The 26,501-nt window shown below is 39.3% G+C and overlaps 2 protein-coding genes across 3 annotated transcripts in view; one reads left to right on the plus strand and one right to left on the minus strand.

The window, feature by feature from the left end:
- Positions 1-24,458, plus strand: part of LOC143728711 (low density lipoprotein receptor adapter protein 1) — a 42,232-nt gene extending 17,774 nt beyond the window's left edge. Inside the window, exons 2-9 of the mRNA XM_077219555.1 lie at positions 3,111-3,253; positions 4,271-4,383; positions 14,545-14,659; positions 14,998-15,070; positions 15,169-15,249; positions 15,350-15,468; positions 18,307-18,341; positions 22,217-24,458. Of these exons, the coding sequence (XP_077075670.1) occupies positions 3,111-3,253; positions 4,271-4,383; positions 14,545-14,659; positions 14,998-15,070; positions 15,169-15,249; positions 15,350-15,468; positions 18,307-18,341; positions 22,217-22,313 (776 nt within the window). The 3' untranslated portion in view covers positions 22,314-24,458. The remainder of the gene's footprint in view (positions 1-3,110; positions 3,254-4,270; positions 4,384-14,544; positions 14,660-14,997; positions 15,071-15,168; positions 15,250-15,349; positions 15,469-18,306; positions 18,342-22,216) is intronic.
- A 311-nt stretch (positions 24,459-24,769) lies between these two features.
- The window catches only part of fndc4a (fibronectin type III domain containing 4a), a 57,011-nt gene continuing 55,279 nt past the window's right edge, over positions 24,770-26,501 (minus strand). Inside the window, exon 6 of one of the 2 annotated variants that reach the window (XM_077219699.1) lies at positions 24,770-25,671. In XM_077219699.1, coding sequence (XP_077075814.1) covers positions 25,630-25,671 — 42 coding nt within the window. In that variant the 3' untranslated portion in view covers positions 24,770-25,629. The remainder of the gene's footprint in view (positions 25,672-26,501) is intronic. The other variant, XM_077219700.1, reaches the window with a different exon arrangement.

Below are 26,501 nucleotides of genomic sequence, written 5' to 3' on the forward strand. Positions count from 1 at the left end.
TGAATAAGAAAATGATCACCTTTAAGAAAGTTAACTGTTCATGATTCTACCCTGTCATATCGTGGCATGTACATATTTTTTTATCTTGAGGAAATATTTCAGCATTAAGATTGAATTAATACTGTTTTATGTATGTAGTTTATGAATATGAAAAAATATGTAACCATTAGAGAATGTTCTATTTAAATTCTTATTAGGTTAGCTCACAAAAACCTCCCTAAAATGTTCCTAGAGTGTTAGAAATTGGTTCACAAAAAATAACCAAACAGGAACCATATACATTTACCATACATTTTCATAGTTCACACTTAATCATAACAATGACGATCTAAAGGAAAAGGAATAGCAAAGTCCACACTGCAACTACGATAACGGCACAGAGAAACGATATCATTGCAATCACTTTCAGAACAATGTTTTTTTTAAGCTGATGAACGATAAAAAAAACATTGGCAGCCAATCCGAATTCATCCTGCTTTAAAAAGCTTGAGCATTTAAAACAACTGTCAGTTTTTTTCAACACTTTAGTTTTGTTGTCTTTTTGTTGTCTGCGTTTGTTTCTGGTAGTTCAGTTTTAGTCCCATTTTTGTCCCTAGTTTACTTTGTTCCCTTGGTTACTGATTACGTGCACCTGTCAATCATTATGTCTTCCTGTGTATTTAAGCCCTTAGTTTCCTCAGTTCATTGTCTGGTATCTTCTTTATTTCATGTGGTTGTGTGTTAGTTTTCTCCTGCTGTGTGTATCTTTGTAGATTAATAAAGTGTTTGTTTAGATTCACCTTCGTCATGGTTACTACAACCAACAGTACATGACAGCGATATAGTGTAAATGCTAATATAGTCATTGTTATTGTTATCTTTATAGTTAGTTCTTGGTGTGAACGGGCATTTCTGGGAAGTGAACTGGGAGGTTCTAGATTTTACTGTTCAAGCTGTTCAAAGCGCTTCTGAAAAAAAGAACAATGTGCTAAACAATATATTTAAGTTGACTTCTTTTGATTTAAACATCAAAAGCTTAAGCAACCTCTCACCACTGCAAGCTCAGTCTGGAGAAATGCCATGCAGCTTTTGTCTAGCGCAGACACAAATGCAGTTACAGTACGTCTCAGCGTCTGTGGTAATCGCATTTTATTTTTGCACAAATCGGATCAGTCTATCGTGCAGACACATGCACCAACCCAGACGTCACATTATGTGCTGTTAAAATGCCACTTTCATGCCAAACACACAATACTGCCGGCTCTTTATTTCATATTGCAACCTGCTCTTGGCCAAACCTGAGAATCCAATTAATATCAGACCTTATGGCCTTTTTTGAATTATTTGCTTTACTTTATTGTCATAACCTCTGCAAGTTTTATGACCATAAACATGTCCTACTTCAATCTAATCTGAGTGAAGGCCAGGAGCATCAACAAAAAATTGGATCAATTATTCATTCAGCAGCCTGGTGAACGTATGGTACATCCCTCAAGTTACAGAGAGATACTAGTTACAGAGCGATTCTTTATTGTGGCCCAAGTTTTGTGTGTGTCAGCATTCCCACTTTCAGGGATTTCAACACGACAAATGTGCTGCAACAGCTCAAGGAGATTATACATGCCAGCAAGCAACCCTTAGAGCTTTTCTGGCTTCTTTTGGCTACTTCTGTTGTGTTTCCACGCCCTGCAGCTCATCTTAAGTAGGCTGTAACATGTCATTTAGAGATGGCTGCAGTGCTGAGTGAGCATTGAATGTTAGTTTTCCTGCCTATTGAGTGCTGAGATAGATTTAGTGTCTTCTTAGGTTAATAATTGACTTGCAGTTGAGAAAGCCATGATGGTGGTGTTGTCTTCCTGGCCTCAAACAGCTGGTGCTGCTGGGAGGGCCAGATGGCTCCGAGCAGAGCTGTCAGAACAGGACACAGGACACTGTCAGATTAAATGAGTTTCTGTCCTCCATAGTTACCTTTTTAGGCAGGGGAACATAGAAGTAATCAGTTACTGAGTAGTAACTGATCTGTATGTGTAGTATATACAAATTCAGATGCAGCTTCTGAAAAAAGAAATCATGGCTGTTGTGGCCTAAAATTTTATGTGTAATAAATTTTATGTTGAATCAAATAAAACCTTTTTTACTTTTTGTCGTGTCTATTTGATGCTTTTCTCATTTAACACAATAATGACTTTAAATTATCTTTTGGTGGGTCATTTTTCGGCCAAATTGTATGTGCAACTAATTTTCGATTAATTAATTAATCAGCATTTAATGTAATAATTCGATTAAAAATGTTAATAGCTTGACAGCCCTTGTTGTTATTATTACACATTATTAGGACTAATGTAATATATATATATATATATATATATATATATATATATATATATATACATTTTATTTTCTAATGGGCTACAGCAGGTCATAAGAAGAACTTTTTAAAGAGTTTACTGCTGTCTGAAACTTTGAGTTAGCTGTCTAAATATAAATTATCAAGAAGGCACTATATTTTCAGTGCTTTATTCCTGCAGTTCTGATGGTTTTTCTGCCATAATAAATTTATATAAAATTAAATAATAAAGAATATTTGTCATTTTGAAAGCGTAATAATCTATAATTCACACTGATATGGCTAACAATTGCTTAAGGTCCATCACTTCAGTGCTCGCTTTATATAGATTTCTGCTTCAGAATTGCACTAGCAGGGCAGTGGATGTCCAGGTTCATTCTGCATATCTTTCGATCCAGCTCTACACCACAGGGCTTTGTATTGGATTCAAATGGGACCGGAAAGCTATTTAAAGCTCAGTGTGTGGCACAGTTCTCCTTACATGGGAATGAGCCCCACTTCTCCTAATGGAAAGGTGTGAAACCTACCATCTATGTTCAATGGACGTATTTTTATGAAAAACATATTTAGCGAATGGATTATTTATTGCATCAAAAAAAGTAATTATTCCATAATGGTTTAAAGGCATCTTTCCTGTGATTTCTTGCGGTGTTAATCAATAAATCAACATTTACATTTCAGGCAGTTTGTTTTGAGCCTTTGATATTTGAAGCCTTGAAAATTTAGTTTGTTTCTTAAAGGGGAAGTACACTCATAAAGGAAAATCTTTTATTTTGTGTTTTAGAGCTCCCAGAAAACTGGACGGACACCAAGGAAACACTCCTGGAAGGGATGGTGTTCAATGTGAAGTATCTGGGCATGACTCTGGTCGGCCAACCTAAAGGAGAAGACATGGCAGCGGCTGCCATCAGGAGGATTGTAACCACGGTCAGTCATCAGAGGAAAAGCGGGTCAGGGGACTTGAGGATAGTGAGGAATGATCATGAGTCAAGTCGGCACAAAATCGTACTCTAATCATTGTTATGCCTTTGGCAATATGTAGTAGTATAAAATGTATATCTGACTCATAATAATAATAATATATGATAAGTATTATTATTATATATTAATAATAATGAGTTACTTAAAGATGCAAGAAGAACTTTGTAAATAATTGATTGATGCTTCTCATTAGTATCAAACTGATTAACAGATCAAAACAGAAACCAAAAGCTTTTGTGATCGATAGTCAAAGAGTCAGCCTTCCAGTACAGTCTGTTTCCTATTAAAATACACAATATAGTTCCTTGTTCTTTAGAAAGCAAATGAAAAAGAGATTTTTCTTCCTTTGACAGCACAATCGAATCAGAATGAGACAACTTTCTCTCCAAACTAATTTTCAAGACTGAATCCTTGAGATGAGTTTAATTCGTGTTTTAAATCAGTATTTACTGTCTCCTGGGAAAGGAGAAAGACCCTCCAGATATGCTTTGCCTGATTTCCTTTTGTCCTTGACGAGTCCCCCCTCTCTCTCTCTCTCTCTCTCTCTCTCTCTCTCTCTCTCTCTCTCTCTTTCTCTCTCTCTCTCTCTCTCTCTCTCTCTCTCTCTCTCTCTCTCTCTCTCTCTCTCTCTCTCCTCTTCTGCATTTCAACCCCTCGTTCTCAGCCATGTTTGCCTTTTTTCTTTCTTCCAGCACACTGCATTGATGTACCAGTGTGTTCATATGCCGGGATCACAGCAACGGCACTTAAACAAGGCAGAAGATGAATTTAATTTATTAAGCGTCATCTCTTTTCAGCTCTTGTACCCATGGAGTTGGATTTAATAGTCCACACAGATTTCGCTGACCTTTTCTGGTTATTGTTCGTGGTCAGTGGGTTATGAGTGACATTTCAAAGTTGACAATGACAAAGATGTTTGACCAGGGTTCACACAAATTGTTTATCCTTGTCAACCACATGCAGGCTCGGGCCAGTGCAAAGAAGTTTCGGAAAGTGACCCTCACTGTCTCCCCCAAGGGAATCATCATGTCAGACACAGAGACCAATGACCTCATTGAGGACGTTTCCATTTACAGGTATAAAACCACACCAAAAACAAGGAAACAATGAGCTACACTACCATTCAGGAGTTTGGGGTCTTTAAGTTTTTTGTTTTTTTTAAATGTTTTTGAAAGAAGATTTTTTTGCTCACTCAGGCTGAATTTATTGGTAACAATTTACAATAAGGTTTCATTTGTTAATTCGTTTACTACATTAGTTAACACGAAATAACAATAAACAATAATTTTACAGCATTTATTAATTTTTGTTTATTTTAATCTCAACATTATAATAATTGTAACCAATTTTAATAAATGCTGTAAGAAGATATTGGTTATTATTAGTTCATGCTTGTTTAATTTGCTCAGAAATACAGTAAAAACAGTAATATTGTGAAATATTATTACAATTTAAAATAACTTTTCTATTGCAGTATATTTTAAAATGTAATTTATTCCTGTGATGACAAAGCTGAATTTTCAGCATCATTACTCCAGTTTTTAGAGTCACATGATCCTGCAGAAATCACTCTAATATGCTGATTCGATGCTCAAGAAACATTTATTATTATTATTATCAATGTTGAAAATAATGTTCTGCTTAATGCTTTTATGGAAATATGATACCCTTCTCAGGATTTTTTGATGTATAGAAAGTTCAAAAGAACAGTATTTATTTGAAATATACATTTTTCTACGAATGTAGCCTAAAAGTTTTTGTCACTTTGATCAATTTAATTGCTAAATAAAAATATTAAAAAACAAATCTTGCTGACCCCAAACTTTTGAACTTTTACTGTATGATTTATGTATTATTTATAAAATCTGTATACATTTTATAACAATTATGGGGGTTTTTGCATTGTATTTATGATGTATTAAATAATATTTTTTGTCAAACCCAGCTGAATCAAACCACATGAAGCTTACAAAGCATATCTTATTTTTAATAGCCATTGAGTCAATTATTGCCAACTTCACTCCCTCCAAATCAGTTGTTTAAAGATTTTTAGTCAGTCAAGGTCTGTAGAACAACATGAACACTGTGGTGAGATCACTAACCAGTGAATCATTAACATTTGAGTGTGTCAAACAAATATTGATGCAAGAGGTGAAATGCTTGTATGGTATTCATAAATTTGAGAGAGTATTATAGCCCTCTGTTAGAGGGAGGTGATTTGTTCAGTGGGCATGAGGGGTGCTTTAGAGTGCAGAGAGGAGCCCCAATGCTGATCCCCCTTATCAGCTACTGCAGAGACACAGTCACGGGAATCACGCATCTCTTTAATCCTCTCCCGAAAAAAACTTATCCCACATGTGGGATAAGTGTGGGGAGACGCTACCCCACACTTATCCCACATCTCTGTCCTTGTACCTGGAACTCCTCCATCCATGGCACTGTCCTGCACCGCTCCCTTCAGAGATGCTCTGTGGGCTTCTGGCTATTTAGTGTGATGGCATATGGATTCCTTTGTAAGACAAGGAATTCTGTGAGCTCACATAGAGGACAAACTGCTCTCCACCGCACAGAGTTTCATCTTATTTTCTTATGTCTGTGTTATTAGCCCGATCCAAGTAAAGCACACCTCAGAATAGAGAATACACCCTGGAGAGATGGGTCTTATACAGCAGAATGTAATCAGTGTAGACTGATCATACAGCCTCAGTTTGACTTTCAAAGGAGGCTGGAGAATAAACACAAGTACCAGGAGACCATAAAATCACAGTTCAGTCGGGATGCTCTAATAAATGCTATTTCAACTCAGACCCTGAGGGGGTCTTGGACAACCATTTGGAGGGTGAAGCAGAGAATCATGGGTATTCTCTGCCTTTTCACTGACAGCAAAATAAACGAGAGCATCTTGAATGAAGTGGTGGGGGTTTCAAAAGAAGGAAACACAGTGCTGATGATATGAATACTTTTCCTCATCTTTATTCACTCCTTTGATTACCCCAACCCACAGCTGAATATACAAATAATGATGAAAAAACGCAGCCGTTCTATTTTTAGCGAAAAATAGGAGATGATGTTGTTTGTCTAGGCTCAGTAGGAGCTGTCAGCTTTATTACATCAGAAATGTAAAGGTTTGAAGGGCATTCTGGGTCTTTATTTTATTTTTTGTTTCATTTCCGTCAATGCTCACTGCAAATTAGAATTTTTAAGTGGCTTTTTATGCAAATAAATATCACTTTCACTACTGCCACTACTGACAGCTTGTCTCTTGAAAAGAAAACATCTATATTTGTGTGCAAGACTTTATTTTCCTAAGCCACAAATCTTGCACAGTGATTTGTGTAATGAGATTCACTACGGTCCCGCATTAACTGTATGGGGGTTCATGAAAAGATTAAACCCCACTTCCCCCCATTCTGGGAATGTCATATTCCACTGTAATGTGTTCGGCAAGGGAAGGGAGCCAGTAGGGCATCACTGAGGGATCGCCAATGCAAACCCTGCCAAGGCTATAATAGGCTCTTATGCTAGTCAGGGCCACAAGGTCACATTTGCTACCCTTGAATTGCTTATGTGAAGGCTCCTATTTTCTTTTCTTTTTTTCTATTTACAATGGATGTGGCCTGACTGAGGCTCTATATGTATTTGCCTAAGCATTCATGTTAAGGTCAAACTCACTTTGTGCATTGCCATTTTACTTGATCTCTGCTTTTCACTTGGCCTGGATTCATTTTCTTTGTGTTACGTTTTCCCATTCATTTACAGTACAGTAGGATCTGATAACAGATAGGTCTGAGAACACATTGACAATAAAAATAAAGAATTGCTCAGTAAACAAAAAGTTAATATTGAGTACCTTTCATTTTAGACATTTACTTTGTTTTTTAGCTCCGCCAACAAAAAAAAAAAGAAGAAGACGATGAAAATACAAAGAAAATAGTTCCACAGCAAAATCCAATCTTGCTAAATTGTGCATCTGCAGCGGCACACAGGAGTGGTGTTACATTTCAAAATGATTCAGTGATTTTGATTTAATCGGTTGAGTGAATGATTCAGTGACTTACTAATAAAGATGTCACTTGTGACCACCTACTTGTATAACAATGCAGAAAGAGTAAATGAAAAATCCCTAAGTGGAGTGATACTAACACTGTTGTTGAACTGTGTACATACTATATCATATATAATGCCGCTCAGCCAAACAAATTCGAGGACTGAAACTTACTGTTGTATAAAACGTAAATAGGTGTTTGTTTTGTAATGCATTCAATTTCATGTAAAAAAATCTTCTATTTGAGTACAGTGAAAGCAAAGATTGAAAGGTTCATTTCAGCATAGCTGAGGTTGTTTATGATCAAATTTCCTCCTCCTTTAATTCTGTTCAAAAGGAGCAACAAACAAGCTAAATTCGGGCCATTTACCATTTCCTTCCCTCTCAGTGTCATGCTCTTCAATAATGAAGTTGTGCAATGCACCACAGACTGGAATAAATGATAATTCACCACACCCCCCATGTTCAGAGAGAGAAAGGGGAGGGAGAAAGGGAATAGAGAGTCTTGGGCATTTCTATTTAGGTCGTGCATCAGAAGTAGTGCACTAACAATTGTAGATGAAGTGAGATCAGAGCACTGTCTTCCATAATGCATCTCATTATTGCACACAAGCTCTTTTGGTTTGGTGCTCTAAATTCAGGTCCTTTTCCTAAAATGACAAAAAAGAAGAAGAAAGAAAATGAAAATGTCCTTTCAGGTTCTTTTTATCTGTGGAACATAAAGTACAGAATGTTGAAGCTGGTCTTTTCCACGGTTCCTGAATGTGAATGGTGATCATGGTTATCAAGCTAAATTTTCAATGGTGAAAGAAAAACATCTTAAACATCAGTCTATTCTTTAAACAAAGGATTGACAAATGGCTTCTGAAGATTGGAAAATAGTGCACAAGTGAACTATTTTTAAAGATGTTTTAAGTGCTTTTTGAAGCCTGGCAGCTAATAGTGCCCATCCACTTTCATTTACATTTAGGCATTTGCCAGATGCTTTTATGAAAAGCATTTTTTTCTTCTTCAGTTTTTGCATTCCCTGGGAACTGAATCCATGCTCTACTGTTTAGGCTACAGGAACAGTTCATTGTATGGAAGAGAGCAGTGTAAATATTCTTCAAAATATCTTCTTTTGTGTTCCACAGAAAATAATTTGTTTGGAACGATGATGACAATCAGAATTTTTTGGGTGCACTATTCATTTAAATGCAGAAATATGTCTTAGTACAGTTCAACCATAGACTTTACCATCTCACTTCTGTTTTGGCTCTGAATAGGTTTTTCATAAGTTTTATAAATCCATGTTACTTTTTTAAAATACAAATTTGTTCTCAACAAGAATCATCTTTGGTTTGCAGACTTTAAATGACCATACTTTAATTGGCCTGTTATGTCTTGTCATGTTGTGTCTGGTTCTTGTTACTCTGTCCCTCTCTGCTGGTCATCATAGGTTACTTTCTCTTTCTCTGCTCTCCCAGCTGTTCCTTATCTCCTCTAACTACCTCGTTCACTCTCTTCCCACCTGTTCCCTTTCTCCTCTGATTAGGTCTCTATTTCCCTCTCTGTTCTTGCTGCTTTCTTTGTCAGATTCTCATTTGAGTTTCTCATGCTAGAAGCAAACTTCTGTCTCGCTCTTTTCTACATTGTCCAGCCCAGTCCTGTCCTGTCCTGTCCTGTTGGCATCCGCCTGGCAAGTGCAATCTGTTCTCAGCTAATCATCTTATTATTTACTCTGTCTAGTTCATCTGATGCTACGAGAGACCTGGTAGTCACAGTCTATCTTCGACCCGCGACCTCTCTGAGAGACCTGCAACCTGTCGCCGCTACTCGGCTATTCTCTACTGCTGTCTAAAGCTTTTGAAGTTACCTGAGAGACTTTTTATGTTCCTGTTATCGCCCTCTCTGCGGGTTGTTTGTTTTCTCCATTATCATTCAAGAAGAAGATCTGTGTACTACCCTGTGTTGTCATTAAAAGATTCTGTTCCTGTTAAAACGCTTTTGGGTCCTCACTTACCGGCATAACAGAAGAATCTGACCAAGATGGACCCAGCGACTCCGGATCATTTCCAGTCAGCCGTCGAGATCCAGGGAGCGATGATTGGCAGACACGAGGAAGAATTGTCTGCTGCTCGACATGCAGTTGAGACCCTGGCCGCCCAAGTCTCCGATCTCACAAGACAGATCAATCATCTCCGCCTCGATCCACCGGTCGCTTCCAGGGCTTCCGAATCTCTTGAACCCCGAGTCAATAACCCACCGTGTTACGCGGGTGAGCCCACAGAATGCCGCCCGTTTCTCACTCAATGTGATGTTGTCTTTTCTCTCCAGCCCAACACTTACTCCAAGAACAGAGCTCGTATCGCCTACGTGATATCTCTCCTTACTGGACGGGCTCGAGAGTGGGGAACGGCAATCTGGGAGGCGGAGGCTGAGTGCACTAACCGGTATCAGGACTTTAAGGAGGAAATGATTCGGGTATTTGACCGTTCTGTTTTCGGTGAAGAAGCTTCCCGGGTCTTGTCTTCCCTAACTCAAGGTAATCGATCCATAACAGATTACTCCATAGAATTTCGCACTCTTGCTGCCTCCTGTGACTGGAACGAGCCGGCTTTACTCGCCCGGTTTCTGGAGGGTCTCCGCGTGGATGTTAAAGATGAAGTTCTCTCCCGGGAGGTTCCTTCCAGGGTGGATTCCTTGATTGAACTCGCTATTCGCATCGAGCGACGGTTCGACCTTCGCCGTCGAGTTCGAGGAAAGGAGTTCGCTTTCGCCGCTGCTCCCCTCTCCGCATCACTACCATCTCCCTCCGCCAGTTCGAGTTCTGAGCCCATGCAGCTGGGAGGCGTCCGCATCTCGGCTAAGGAGAAGGAACGGAGAATCACCAACCGCCTCTGTCTCTATTGCGGTTCTGCTGCACATTTTGTTAACTCATGTCCAGTAAAAGCCAGAGCTCATCAGTAAGAGGAGGGCTACTGGTGAGCGCGACTACTCGGGTCTCTCCTTCAAGATCCTGCACTACCTTTTCGGTCCATCTCCGCTGGACCGGCTCGTCTGCCACCTGCAATGCGTTGATAGACTCTGGGGCGGAGGGCTGTTTTATGGACGAGACCTGGGCTCGAGAACATGACATTCCTCTCCAGGAGTTAGAGGATTCCACGGCCTTATTCGCATTGGACGGTAGTTCTCTCCCCAGGATTCAGCGAGAGACGCTACCTTTAAGCCTCACTGTCTCTGGTAATCATAGCGAGACCATTTCTTTTTCAATTTTTCAGTCACCTTTCTCACCTGTTGTTTTGGGCCATCCCTGGCTAGTTCGTCATAATCCCTCTATTAATTGGTCTAGGAATACTATCCTCTCTTGGAATGTCTCTTGTCATGTGGAATGTTTAATGTCTGCTGTACCTCCTGTTTCTTCTATCTCTTCTTCACAGGAGGAGCCTGGTGATTTGACGGGGGTGCCGGAGGAATATCACGATCTGCGCACGGTGTTCAGTCGGTCCCGGGCCACTTCTCTCCCTCCACACCGTTCGTATGATTGTTGTATAGATCTTCTTCCGGGGACCACTCCACCCCGGGGAAGACTATACTCGCTCTCGGCTCCTGAACGCAAGGCTCTCGAGGATTATTTATCTGTAGCTCTCGATGCAGGTACAATAGTTCCCTCCTCCTCTCCCGCCGGAGCGGGGTTTTTTTTTGTTCAGAAGAAGGACGGTGGCCTGCGCCCCTGCATTGATTATCGGGGGCTGAATGACATAACAGTTAAGAATCGTTACCCGCTCCCTCTTATGTCTTCAGCCTTCGAGATCCTGCAGGGAGCCAGGTTTTTTACTAAGCTGGACCTTCGTAACGCTTACCATCTCGTGCGCATTAGGGAAGGGGACGAGTGGAAGACGGCGTTTAACACTCCGTTAGGTCACTTTGAATACCGGGTTCTTCCTTTCGGTCTCGTAAACGCTCCAGCTGTCTTTCAGGCGTTGATTAATGATGTCCTGAGAGACATGCTGAACATCTTTGTTTTCGTTTACCTTGACGATATATTGATTTTTTCACCGTCACTCCAGATTCATGTTCAGCACGTTCGACGCGTTCTCCAGCGCCTTTTAGAGAATTGTCTTTATGTGAAAGCTGAGAAGTGCACTTTCCATGCCTCCTCCGTCACCTTTCTTGGTTCCGTTATTTCTGCTGAAGGCGTTAGGATGGACCCCGCTAAGGTCCAAGCTGTCATTGATTGGCCCGTTCCTAAGTCACGCGTCGAGCTTCAGCGCTTTCTCGGCTTCGCGAATTTCTATCGTCGATTCATCCGTAATTTCAGTCAGGTGGCTGCTCCCCTCACAGCTCTTACTTCTGTCAAGACGCGCTTTACATGGTCTGCTTCCGCCCAGGGGGCTTTTGATCTCCTCAAGAGTCGTTTTACATCCGCACCGATCCTTGTTACACCTGACATCTCTAGACAGTTCGTTGTTGAGGTTGACGCGTCAGAGGTGGGCGTGGGTGCCATTCTTTCTCAGCGATCGCTCTCAGACAACAAGGTCCATCCTTGCGCGTATTTTTCCCACCGCTTGTCGCCGTCAGAACGTAACTACGATGTGGGTAACCGCGAATTGCTCGCCATCCGCTTAGCCCTAGGTGAGTGGCGACAGTGGTTAGAGGGGGCAACCGTTCCTTTCGTCATTTGGACTGACCATAGGAACCTTGAGTACATTCGTTCTGCCAAGCGACTTAATGCACGTCAGGCTCGTTGGGCTCTGTTTTTCGCTCGTTTCGAATTTGTAATTTCTTATCGTCCGGGCTCTAAGAACACCAAGCCTGATGCTTTATCCCGTCTCTTCAATTCTTCAGAAGTCTCCACTGACCCCGAGGGGATTCTCCCTAAGGGGCGTGTCGTCGGGTTGACTGTCTGGGGAATTGAGAGGCAGGTAAAACGAGCGCTCACTCACACTCCGTCGCCGCGCGCTTGTCCTAGGAATCTTCTTTTCGTTCCCGTTCCCACTCGTCAGGCCGTTCTTCAGTGGGCTCACTCTGCCAAGTTAGCTGGCCATCCCGGTGTTCGGGGTACGCTGGCTTCCATCCGTCAGCGTTTTTGGTGGCCCACTCGGGAACGTGACACGCGCCGTTTCGTGGCCGCTTGCTCGGTCTGCGCGCAGACTAAGTCTGGGAACTCCCCTCCTGCCGGCCTTCTCAGACCGCTTCCTATTCCCTCTCGACCGTGGTCACACATCGCCTTAGACTTTATCACCGGTCTGCCTTCGTCGGCGGGTAAGACAGTTATTCTTACGGTTATCGATCGTTTCTCTAAGGCGGCTCATTTTATTCCCCTCGCTAAGCTCCCTTCGGCTAAAGAGACGGCACAAATAATCGTCGAGAATGTCTTTAGAATTCATGGCCTTCCGTCGGACGTCGTTTCGGACAGGGGCCCGCAGTTCACGTCTCAATTTTGGAGGGAGTTTTGTCGTTTGATTGGGGCTTCCGTCAGTCTCTCGTCCGGCTTCCACCCTCAGTCTAACGGTCAAGCCGAACGGGCCAATCAGACTGTCGGTCGCATCCTACGCAGCCTTTCTTTCCGTAACCCTGCGTCTTGGTCAGAGCAACTTCCTTGGGCAGAATACGCACACAACTCGCTTCCTTCGTCTGCGACCGGTCTATCGCCTTTTCAGAGTAGCCTCGGGTACCAACCTCCGCTGTTCTCGTCTCAAATCGCCGAGTCCTGCGTTCCGTCCGCTCAGGCTTTTGTCCAATGTTGTAAGCGCACCTGGAGTATTGTCAGGTCTGCACTTTGCCGTTATAGGGTTCAGACTGTGAGAGCCGCTAACAAGCGTAGAACTAAGAGCCCTAGATATTGTCGCGGTCAAAGAGTATGGCTCTCCACTCTTAACCTTCCCCTTAAGACAGCTTCTCGTAAACTGACCCCGCGGTTCATTGGTCCGTTCCGTATTTCTCAGGTCATTAGTCCTGTCGCGGTGCGACTTCTTCTCCCTCGTTATCTTCGTCGCGTTCACCCGGTATTCCACGTCTCTTGTGTTAAACCCGTCCTCCGCGCCCCCGCTCGTCCCCCTTCTTCCCCCATTCTTGTCGAAGGCGCTCCTATCTACAGGGTTCGCAGGATTCTAGACATGCGTCCTCGGGGCCGTGGTCATCAGTTTCTGGTGGATTGGGAGGGGTACGGACCTGAGGAGAGGAGTTGGGTTCCCTCTCGGGACGTGCTGGACCGTTCGCTGATCGATGATTTCCTCCGTAGCCGCCAGGTTCCCTCCTCGGAAGCGCCAGGGGGCGCTCGTTGAGTGGGGGGTACTGTTATGTCTTGTCATGTTGTGTCTGGTTCTTGTTACTCTGTCCCCCTCTGCTGGTCATCATAGGTTACTTTCTCTTTCTCTGCTCTCCCAGCTGTTCCTTATCTCCTCTAACTACCTCGTTCACTCTCTTCCCACCTGTTCCCTTTCTCCTCTGATTAGGTCTCTATTTCCCTCTCTGTTCTTGCTGCTTTCTTTGTCAGATTCTCATTTGAGTTTCTCATGCTAGAAGCAAACTTCTGTCTCGCTCTTTTCTACATTGTCCAGCCCAGTCCTGTCCTGTCCTGTCCTGTTGGCATCCGCCTGGCAAGTGCAATCTGTTCTCAGCTAATCATCTTATTATTTACTCTGTCTAGTTCATCTGATGCTACGAGAGACCTGGTAGTCACAGTCTATCTTCGACCCGCGACCTCTCTGAGAGACCTGCAACCTGTCGCCGCTACTCGGCTATTCTCTACTGCTGTCTAAAGCTTTTGAAGTTACCTGAGAGACTTTTTATGTTCCTGTTATCGCCCTCTCTGCGGGTTGTTTGTTTTCTCCATTATCATTCAAGAAGAAGATCTGTGTACTACCCTGTGTTGTCATTAAAAGATTCTGTTCCTGTTAAAACGCTTTTGGGTCCTCACTTACCGGCATAACATGGCCGATGCAATTATTACTGCAGTTAAAAGTTATAAAGGACTCAATAAATTAAAGAAGAGTGTCATTGTCACTGAAACTTCAAACAGCTTGTTGCATTGTCTCTGTAAAATAAAGCTGATGATTTTCACACACTTAAAAATGTTATTTTAAAAATTAGTCATAATAACCAAGTCTCTGCCAGTAGATTATTCATTCCTGTAAATGTTATTTAATTATTGAGTCTTTATGAACAAATACAGACCACAGTGAAAAGCTTTTATTTCTCACCCCTGCAGAATATCTTACTGCACAACAGACAAAACTCAGGATAAGGTCTTTGCCTACGTCTCCCAAAGCCAGTTCAATGAAACTCTGGAGTGCCATGCCTTCCTCTGCCAAAAAAAGAAAATAGTAAGTGTGTTCAGATGCACATTTTGAACATATTTGGAAGCACAGTAACAGATGGCAAAACATATAGCCCTAATTCCCAGGCATATGCACATTGTTTGTTAAAACTTTTCCATTTTGATAGTATTGCAATCCTTCTTCACCATGTTTTGTTTCCTTATTAATCATTATCTATTTTTTCGCTACAGTTTTTATGTGATTGTAATTGACAAAGGTTATTGTGTAAGCCACAGAATATTCTCTTGACCCGTATCTATAGTAGGTATCTAGCGCCATCGAGTGGACAAGAGCATAATTCTTCAGAAACCCTCTGATTTTGTGCGTTCATGTGTTTTCCACAGGCTCAGGCTGTGACTCTGACAGTTGCGCAAGCTTTTAAAGTAGCTCTAGATATGTGGGAAATCGCACAGGAAGGTGAGGGTTTTGTGCCACGTTTGTTTATATAGGCTATACATGGCACATATTCCATGGAACAGAACACAAATATCCCTGTCTTCATTTTTCCATTGCAGACAAAAGCAAGAAAGTTCGCACATGCTACTCCTGTTCAGACCCTGAATCTCAGCCTGAATCTGTACCAAACCGTGTTTCAGGTAAATTTATTGGTTTAAACACAATGGGTTGCTTGATGTTTGTCTCAATTTTGTCCAATTCATGGGAATACCCTTTATTTTCGTTCTTTATCTGTGTCAGAGGAGGAGAAGACTCGGGCTCTGATGGAGCACAAACTGAGGAAGCCCTTCTTCCCTTACTTCCTTTCACCATCTCCACGCAGCAACACCAGGAGACGGCCAATCAAACATGACTCCTGGGTATGATGTCATTAGCTTTTTTTGTCAACCACTACCGTTCAAATGTTTTGGGGGTCTGTAGGACCTTTTAACGTTTTTGAAATAAGTCTCTATAGTTTTAAATGTAATGAATTTAAATTAATTTTTTGCATCATTACTCCAGTCTTCAGGGTTACATGATTCTTCAGAAATCATTCTAATATGCTGAGCCCAAAATTTTAATTGGTAGGCCTAATGTATATTTGGGAAATTGTTTGGGTTCAGCAAATGAACCGAATCTCTGTGTTAGTATTTCATTCAGAGCTTAACTAATTTCACACATAAATATCCCTTCAGAGGATAGTAGTGCTTTTCCGGGAGTCTATTTTGAATCGTTTCCATATTATGTGATTCAATATGGCTGAAATGCAGGGGCGTAATTTACGGGTGGGACGGGTGGGACATGTCCCCACCACTTTTTGCTAGGTTCGATATTGTCCCCACCACTTTTGAAACATCTTGCGGCATGGATGTAGCCTACCAATACAAATAAATGAAATATCTCCAAATAACTTGCAGAGCATGCATTTCGTTCGTTTGTTAAATAAGAGGTGATATAGCACGCTGAAATTTGTTTTTGAAATCAAGTGATCAAAGTGCTCGTTGCCGCTGCGATCAGTGGTGCAGATACAGTGTTCTCTCGTGACTCGCGTACAGTCTTCACACGGACACGTGCTTTAATCCGTTTCGGAGACTCTCTATTAGTTCCGATGAAATCACAAAATAAAATGCACTCAAATGTGTCCTTGCTTGATATACAACCACTGATAAACATAATCGGTTTTAATGAGAAAAAAAAAATACGAGTGCGGATTAGAACCCAGAACCTCTGACACGCTTGGCAAAAGTTCTACCACTGGATCATTAATGTACATATGCATTAAAGCTGCAGAATGGAGTTTTGAGAAAATGTTGACTTAGCCTGAAAATTTGAACAAGCACAACTTACAGGTCCAACCCCCTTGCTCTATGCTACGCTACAGCCCTCCCTCCACAGCTCCTCCCCCACAGCGGAGCCTGCCGTGAACGCACAGGCTAGTAAGCAGGACCACCGATGACGGCGGATTATAAACAGTTATGGAACATTCACTAATAGGGACGAAACATCAACAATATGCTTTACATTGACTATGGCCTGCCCATACTTTGACTACAAACTTGGTCCACAAATCATTATGTATTTTGCAATACATGTAACTTTATAAGGTTGCACTTTCTATAAGTTATAGCTACTAATATAACGTTAAAGGATTAGTTCACTTTAAAAAAAAACTTTTGCTGATAATTTACTCACCCCCATGTCATCCAAGATGTCCATGTCTTTATTTCTTCAGTCGAAAAGAAATTAAGTTTTTTGATGAAAACATTCCAGACTTTTTCTCCATATAATGGACTAGGACACAAACGTTTCGAGGACCAAATGACAGTTTCAGCGCAGTTTCAAAGGGTTTTAAACGATACCAGACGATGAATAAGGGTCTTATCTAGTGAAACGATCGGTCATTAAAAAAAAAAAAAAACAAACTTTAAGTTTTATAAGCACAAATGCTCGCCTTGCTCTGTTCGTGATCCTGTTCGAACTCGTTCATCCAAATGAACAAATCTTTTTTCGAGTCATTCGTTTGTTGAATGAACGAAATGACTCTGAAAAAGACTCGTTCAAAATGAACAAATCTTTTTTCGAGTCATTTCGTTCATTGAATGAACGAAATGACTCGAAAAAAGATTCGTTCATTTGGATGAACGAGTTTGAACAGGAGAGTCACGAACGACGGTACGCGCTCGCGCTGTGCAAGAGAGGGGTGATCAGCGCGTACACGAGCGTGATTGACACTGCTAAGACATTTCTCCTGGCTCTGATTGGTTGTTTCTGACTGGGAGCGGTGTATTTCTGCAAATGGCAGTAGGACCACAGGGAGGAGCCAGAGGAGCTTGATTTTTTTCACAGATTATCTGTCTCATATTCTACTTTCAGGACATAATGAGAGTTTTAACAAATATTTATTTACAAAAGCTACCTACTGGAGCTTTAAGGTCTGAGATCTTTATTCGGTACTAACAACATATATTAGATCTCATTAAACAACAAATGAAACCAATGTACTATTTAAATCGATGGCTGGACATCATAATGTTATTGTTCACAGGTACATCTGATTTATGATTTAGCATTATTAGCAACTACCCCCCCCCCCCCCCCAAACACACACACACACACACACACACCTGGTCCCGACCACTTTTTAAAGCAATGTTACGCCACTGCTGAAATGCCAGGCAATCCTTTCTGATAACCTTAAATCTAGTTTGTCTTTTGGCCTGCCTGGTCATCTGAATCCTCACTTTAATTAATTTTTTGAAAGAGTGGCACTATTATGCAGAGTATCCGCTCCAAAATGAAGGTCAGTTGTTTTGACACCATGCCAAAATAGCTAATTACTATTGCCACTGGCTAATTGCCATTATATTGTCAGTCAGCATGGCCTGTCCTGTTGATAAAGCACAAAGTCCACCACTAAGTGGCATTCTCTGCTTTAATGCTTTATTTATCGATTAAATGTATGAACACTAGGCGGAAAGCTACTCATATTGGATCCGTCAAGCTCTCTTTCTGCACACCATGTTCAACCGTGCCTTTTGTTGATGACTTTATTTCAGCTGTGATTGTATTCCATTCACTGTTCAGGCGGTTCTGAAACCCAAAGTCTTTAGAGCTTGCTGGTGCTGATATTGTTCAAGTTACTCTCTGGTTCTGCAGGTATGATATAGATGTGATTTGTGATGTGTTTACATGGTTATTGCATGTTCTCTCCTCCTCAGGATGCGGAAGATGGCCTCGATGATGCGTTTTCAAGGTAAGTTTCTTCCCTTCTACTCACTTTTTATCACACATAGTAAGCCTCACAGAAAACTGTCTGTGAAATCAGAGATGGTTCTTTCAGGATAGTGTTTATTGGAGATGTAATGCTTATTGATAATAACTTGCCCTTCAAAATACTCTTATACATACTAACAAAAAGAAAATAACTGACTTTGGTTAAAAAAAAACTCTACCGTTCAAATGTTTGGTGTCTGTGAGATTATTTTAATGTTTTTGAAAGACGTTTAATTGATCAGGAATACAGTAAAAACAGTAATTATTGTAAAATATTGTTACAATGTTAATTTTTTTTAGTTTAATATACTTTAATATGTGATGGCAAAGCTGAGTTTTCAGCATCATTTCCCCAGTCATCAGTGTCACATGATCCTTCAGAAATAATTATAATATGCTGATTTGATGCTCAAGAAACATTTCTGATTATTTTTAATATTGAAAAAAGTTGTGCTGCTTAATATTTTTGTGGAATCTGTGATTATTAGAAAGTTAAAAAAGAGCAGTATTTAGTTGAAAAAGAAATCTTTTGTAACCATATAAATATCTTTACGGTCAATTTTGAACAATTTAATTAATCATTGCTGAATACAAGTTTATTGAAAAATCTTACTGACCCCAAACATTTGAACGGTGTATATTGCAGCATTTTGACTGCAGTGCAGCTTAGTAAATGTCTGAAAACAGAATTTTAAAAAAGAGATAATTTCCCCTGAGATAAACTCAAATTCAGTCAAGATTTATTTGTTTGTTATCTTTGCTGATTTTCTGCACCCTTGAAAAAAAATGTGAGTTTTGTAGCATTTGTCCATTTGTGGTAGCTTCAATGCCATCGCTGATGTGGAACTATTTGTAAAATATTCTGCCTCATATAATCAGCTAATGTGTTCGCGCTCCCTCAGGTGTGACATTATGTCTCATAAAGTGGAGATGGTGTGAGATTCGGCACACAGTAGGAGCGCTGAAACACATTAGCCATCGCAGCTCTGGTTCCGATTAACAGACATGGTGAATCATTTTATTCTGAGTGTCTCTCCATACAGGGTTATTAATATCAATTCAAACAGAGCCCTGGAAATGAATGCAATGATAGTTTTGATTATTAGTTATTCACGTTTAGCAGCAGATGGAATAGATGAAGTTCATAACGACTTCATTCAAGCATTTCTGTGTACAGTTAAAGCTGGTAGATTTATAAACAGAAGTACCAAAACAATGACTTTGTTCTTATCCAGATTAGCAGATAGTCAGTGGTACAGCAGGTGGGGTTTGTGCAACACAAAAACAAATAAAGAATCTGTTCTGTGAAGGTGTGGATCTATAGTTGCAGCAGTAGAACTTTAAAAAAAGAATCAAAATACTCAGGATAACAGGGAACCGCTGGAGAAACAGAAGCCACACATCAACGCAACCAGAATAGACAAAACACAACTGAAACTGAGGACTATATATGCACACAAGGCTGAATAAGGAACCAAACAAGATACAGGTGAATGTAATTAATTAACAAAGCAAAGGAAACCAATTCAGTTACTATGGGTATGTTTACACAACAATGTACTAAAAACTGAAAAGTTTTTTCTTTGCTTTTTCACATATAGACAACAACCTTGTCAAAAGGATTCCTGTTCACAAGAATTCACGCAAACGACTAAAACGGCTGTGTTATACTGTCAGGCCAGTAGTTGGCTATGTCACTTTATAATGAAACACTACTTGCCTAACATGTAATGCACATCGACCGTGTTCCCAAATTTGCATTTTTGTTGTTTTCACGGAGACAATAACGGTAGCATTTTCAAAAACTAGCACTTTGAAACCCAATTTCAAAAGTTTGAGTTCCTAGGCCCCCAAAACGCTATTGTCATGTAAATGAATGCCCAAAACACATAACAAGTTTTCTGTTTTTAGTTGAAAACGGTGTCGTGTAAACGACCCCAATGACAACAGAGGAAACACAGGGAACTGAAAATACTTTCAGTATATAAAAAGTAAATAAAAATAAGAAAATAAAAGGCCTTGAACAGAAACAGAATCTGTGATGTCTAGAACAATTAAATAAGTAGAATTAAGTGTATACATCTGGATGGAGCAAGCAGAAAACTTAATGAACAAATGTTCACATTACATAATGTATATTTAATATACGGTCTAAAAATAATATATATTTACATGATATTTTATATAACGCCCAGCAGGCTGCATACATATAAGGATATTGATCTATAAAAAATAGATAAATATCCTCATGACAATAAGGATCAGTATCCTTATTTAAAATCACAAACATCCAATGATTTCATTGCTTAGTGAGTTACAAGCATTCTTGTGCATAGGGATATGCTTTCTAATAAGATTGTGTAACTTGTCGAATCAATTTATTTTTAACATGATGATACATGTTACAATTCTTTAAATGATTGCTTACCACATTCTCCGCCACCATAAAGTTATAACTGCTTGTGATGCCAATGCATTACTATGACTTCATTGCTGGCATACAGCAGGACAGAAACAGCACTCATCTTGCCAGTAGAATCCATTGTTATAAGTAATGTAAGGGGCCAAAAAGGATCATGATTCTTCTAAGTGATTCAGATGAGGCGAAACCAAATCAGCTCTTTCCTTTCTCTGAGCATGTAGAAAAAACACAATAAAAATGTACAAATAGATCTAAATCCCCACAAAGTTTGAACAGTAGCATGCTTGGGAGGATGTGATGGTTTAATCATAGCTCACTGTCAGCATGTGTCATGCTCTCTCTCACCTGCCATGCAGCAATATGGAGGTGGAGGAGATGGACGCAGGTAAGTGAGGTGAGAGAAACCGTACCGCGTAATGACATGCCTCGGTTTTCATCAACCATCACTAAACCTCAATGAGAAACTAATATCATTACACTTCAGACTTAGTTTCCTTTATGGTCACTGCCTGACAAGATTTCTGTTTCACTTCAACACAACAACTTACAACAGGGTTCCCAGTGAATTCCCACGACCTTTTGAAATTAATCTTTTTTTATCTTTATTGTTTTGATTCGGACTGATTCGCGAATGAATGAGGTCTGAACGATTCAGTCAAAAGAACTTGTTTCACTCACAATTTCTTACTTTCAGAAGATTATCATCTACGCTACCGTTCAAAAGTTTTTAATAAAATTAATACTTCTATTCAGCAAGGATGCATTAAATTGATCAAAATTATAAAAAGTTACAGTCATTTATAATGTTAGAGAAGATTTCTATTTCAAGTAAATGCTGTTCTTTTGAACTTTTTATTCATTAAAGAATCCTGAAAAAAAAGTATGTTTTCAACATTGATAATATAAAAAGTTTCTCAAGCAGCAAAGCATCATATTTGACTGAATTCTGAAGGATCATGTGACACTGACGCTGAAAATTCAGCTTTGCCATCACAGGAATACTTATATTATATTTTAAAATATATTAAAATAGAAAATATTTTAATAGAAAATATTTCACAATATTGCTGTTTATACTGTATTTTTGATCAAATAACTGCAGCCTTGTTGAGCATGGTGAGATTCCTTTAAAAAAAAAAATCTTACTGACCCCAAACTTTTGAACAGTAGTGTATCTGATTAAATGTTTTGGAGCATGCATAGCTAAAAAAAAATCCCAAATCAAAAGTTAAATTCCCTGACATTTCCAGGTTTACGTTGACTTTGGGAACCCTGATAAAAGCATTGTTGCATGTGCATCTTTCACATCTTTCAGTGCAAAGTTAGTTTTAAAATCCAATTTAATCTTTAAAATAAACTTTTAGGATTTTAAATAGAAAAAGATATACATTATAAGAAATATTAAAGATTACCCTTCCTGTTCCCTCAATCAGACTTGCAACGTCCCGCAGCAGAACCGTGTCTGAGGATGCAGCTGTGAGTCCGGTGGAAGATCATCTCCTGTCCTTCAGCAGTGAGGACTCAGACTGAACACACACACACACACACACACACACACACAAATCACTCTCACCAGCCTATCAGAAATTGTTACGAACACACAACGTGGAACGTATGCCTCAGCGATGGACTTACTCACACCACTGCCAATTAAAACAGCAAACATTACCACAAAAAAGCATCACAGACATGCATGAATCCGCTATATAACACTTGAATGCCAATGTACTTGCATTATAACACTGTAAGTTCAGGGTAAGAACTTGACAATACAACATGTATGAAACCGCATGTTGTTATATTGTACTCAAGCGTTTGTGTAAGTAGATTTGCTACCTGTATAATGTAAAGAGTCTAAATCTTTTCAACGCATTGGTGCTATATTGGAGATACTTTGGTTGTGTTATTTAAATATACAATAACTATAAACATGTACTTGAAAGGGCGACCAAATGTACATTCCACAAAACTGATGTTTGTCCTTCAGCCCAGCATTCTTCAAGACTCCCACGGCATTCATCTGAAAGTCAGATTGCATGGTTCATTTCGGTCGAGTACTTTGTACTGAACAAAAGCCACTAAAACGCTCTTAGACAAGTGTTACAGGATGTACAGCACTAGATCCGCATGTGTTAGCGAACTTTAGACGTGCATTAATACAGTACACTCTAGGTGAACGTTTACAAATAAGTATGAACTGTAGAGCTGTTCAGGACTAACAATTTGAAGCACTGTTGAATTTCAGATATGATTGTGGGTCAGGGGACGTTTGCTTAAGCAATCATTACAGAAATTATTTTCTTTCCCAGAAAGCAACAGTGTCAGCTCTGATCCGGCCCACATCCAGGTCGTGTGGAATCCACGTGTACCAGATGTGGGCCAGATCTGGGCCAACACTATGTTGCTGTCTTGGGTGGATCATGGAATTTTTTAATATTTGAATAAGGCCTCAAAACACTTCAGATTTCTTTCTTTTTTAGGATCCAAAATATTGCAGTCTAAAAGCCTGTCACAATGGGCTTCCAACCATACGTGTTAGATTTATTATTATTAGCATTATTATTTATGTTCACAGATGCTTGTCATCAGTGAAACTTATTTTTTAACTTTAATTGTTTTAAATATATGCAACTTCTTAATTTAAGGACCGGACTGTTTCTTCTTTTTATTTTATTTTTTATAATGCAGTCAGACAATGTCATGTCACACAAATGATGTCAAAATCATCACTGATTTGGTTAAACTTTGGGCAGACAATCATCACACAGTCATTTTGCAAAAATAAATGCCATATTCTGTAAAATAGAAACTGGATAGAAAGACGGAAATGTATACCTTATTTCTATAGGCTCTGACATTTCTTTGTTTTTTAAGTGCTGAAGTAAAGAATATTACACTTTGGCTCTTAGAAAATCTTTTCCTCATGAGTTCCATCAGTCTCTAGCAAATAGCGTTACATGTAATATACTGCCATTCGGCCCTTTTTAAGTGATATTAAAAATTTCTTCATCATTTAACGTTCCGTCTTTGAGCCTCAGTAGCTCTGTCAGCTTTTTTTCTCCTTTGTGCAACATGCAGTATTTCTTCTCGACATTACAGAATTTTAGTTTTTTTACATTTTCTATCCTCCTGAAAGTGGGATAAGTTTAATTTAATTTGATAGAATACATACTGTAATTGCAGTATATACTGTAGCTAAAGTTCTTAGTTCAGTTAGTGGTGTTCTAGTTATTTTGGTTAATCATGTTGAAACTGTCAGTGGTTTAATAATTAATGTTTGCTCTGATTGGACTGCTTATTCATTTCAAATAATCACTGTTTTCTGTGGAAGGTTTTGAGACACTTTCAATGTCTTTAACGATTGCAACAACCATAGTGAAACAAAAAAATGTATATAACCATATCTATTTCTAAAATATTGTGTAGATTGTCTCTATAATGTGTGATTGTCTTTATAATGTGTTTTATTTTATTAATATTTTGTAAAGTAAGAAATCAAAGTTGGTGCTTTAAGAAAATCTATGCAATCTATGTTTGGCTTTGTACACATACTAATGTTTATTAATTAATCATCATGAAACCATAATGGAGCTCAAAAGGTAATTTGCATATATAAATAAACAATTGGTTGATATTTAATAATGTATAATAAAATATTTGTTCAAAAACACAAAAGTGTCATATCTTGTGATTTTAATAATTTGAAAAATTGCCATTAGACCAACTAATATTTTTTATATACTGTAGTTCAACACAATGGGTTTGTATTTTGGAAATATTGTTAATTTGATTAATTGCCTAATGATTTATTAATATTAATGAATCTTAATGTATACTTGCTTGGTGGTTGAATGCACCAATAAATGAGATCCCTCTCCATTAGCATGTTTTTGTTGAAACAAACAACTTGTTTCTGTATAGTACTTCTCTCAAATGCCAAAAATGCTAATATGTCAATAAGAAAGCAAGAAAAAAAAAAGCTCGCATTAAGTCATTCATTATCTTTATTAAAACGGATAATGAGAAAAAGATGATAACAAAATCGTCTAATTAAGGAATTAACATGAGATTAAGAGCTTAAAAAAACATAAAATATGCATGCATTTTTCATCATGAGGTTTATGGCGTCTTTATATTCTTAATAACAAACAATAATTCAGTTAGAATATTGCTGTTTTGAGCATGTTTTGTATACAACACGTTGAGATTAGCAATTATGTACATTGTTCAGTCTGGCAGGTTTTTAAGATTAGCATATAGTGGGCAAAAAACTGGGCAAATAGGCATATTTAGAATACAAAAAAACTGGTTAGGAGGATGTAGAGATGACAAACAGAGAGATTTGCCGTCAGTTTGCCCTCTAATAAGCAACTCAGTCACAATTCCACCAGTTTTACAGACTAATGAAAAGAAGAGCACAAGCTTAATCTAATGACCTGCTTCTGTACAAAACCTATCAGACTCAAAAGAGATTCATGCACAAACCAAACACAAGCTAAAAAGAGTAGAAACCCTGCCAGCCTGCAACAGTACCATATAAAAAATACACTTCCCTTCCTTTTCTATACAAGAGGAAAAAATCCCCAATTTAATCTGATATATTGCAGGAAAGTTTTGGGTATTCTCTATCCATCATACAATATAGGCATCCCGTCATATACGCTATACGCAATATGATATTTACAGTCCCAGTGGATTGCTTTAATATACGTGCGTATGGGTGGGCCGATACTGAGGTGTAGCTGATGTGCTGCTCCATGAGGATTCTTGACTGTTATGATGGAAGGGCCGATAAACTGTCATCCTGATACGGCAGATGGTGCGACTGACATCTACGAAACTCCCATCACACCTCAATGATGTTGATAGATGGCACAGACTGGTGGAACTGCAACAGACAGGAGGACAAAAAAACAGAAGAGTGATTCTTCTCCGAGGGGCCCGTACATCAACACGTACAATCGTTTGGGACAGGATGGCTTCCTGGATGGATAGAACGCCGCTGGATGTATTTGCAGCTTGAGATTATTTTATATATGGCTGTGAGCACTAAGATGTAATGCACACAGAGACAAATGAACATAATTTTGCTCTGTAGTAGTGCAATATGTCTAAAAGAAGGCGATTAGTGTCTTGGTGCAGGTGGTAACATCATCACAAGGTCCGATATTGATTTGATCACGTGTCTAAAGGGGCTGATTTTTTTAATGTTTTATAAGGACGAATGGTGGCACATAGTGGAACGGGTGAAATGTGAGGCATCTGTTCTTGCTTTATCACTTTGAATTTCCAACACAGAGAAAGTGGCAAGTGAAAAGCTACAGGAATATGAAGGCACATGGTGGTTTTCCTGAGATGGTTTATTATAGAAGTAGGTCAGTAGCTCTGGCATTTGATCCAAAGCACTTATTATGCCGAAAAATGTCTCTGATTCTAAAATTAAGTTACATGCATAACATCTGCTCGAACTGAACCCTTCCCAGCTCCAAAAGCTAACAAAATATGCTTTATTTAATTCTTCTGTAATTGTTACTCTAATATCAGGAGAGTTTTATGTTATCGCGACAGGTAGAGATCCATCCGTGTTAGATATAGATCCGTGTTAGATATAGGTCGCTAAAGACCCCGATATTTAATAATGATTGGGTAAACATGCATGCATTTAAGGATTAACTTAAACCATTCTGATATCGATTCTTTAAAATCCCACAATTAGTC

Source organism: Siphateles boraxobius, unplaced genomic scaffold (assembly GCF_051911475.1).
Source record: "Siphateles boraxobius isolate OS27281-9 unplaced genomic scaffold, OSU_SipBor_1 8, whole genome shotgun sequence".
Classification (NCBI taxonomy): Eukaryota; Metazoa; Chordata; class Actinopteri; order Cypriniformes; family Leuciscidae; genus Siphateles; species Siphateles boraxobius.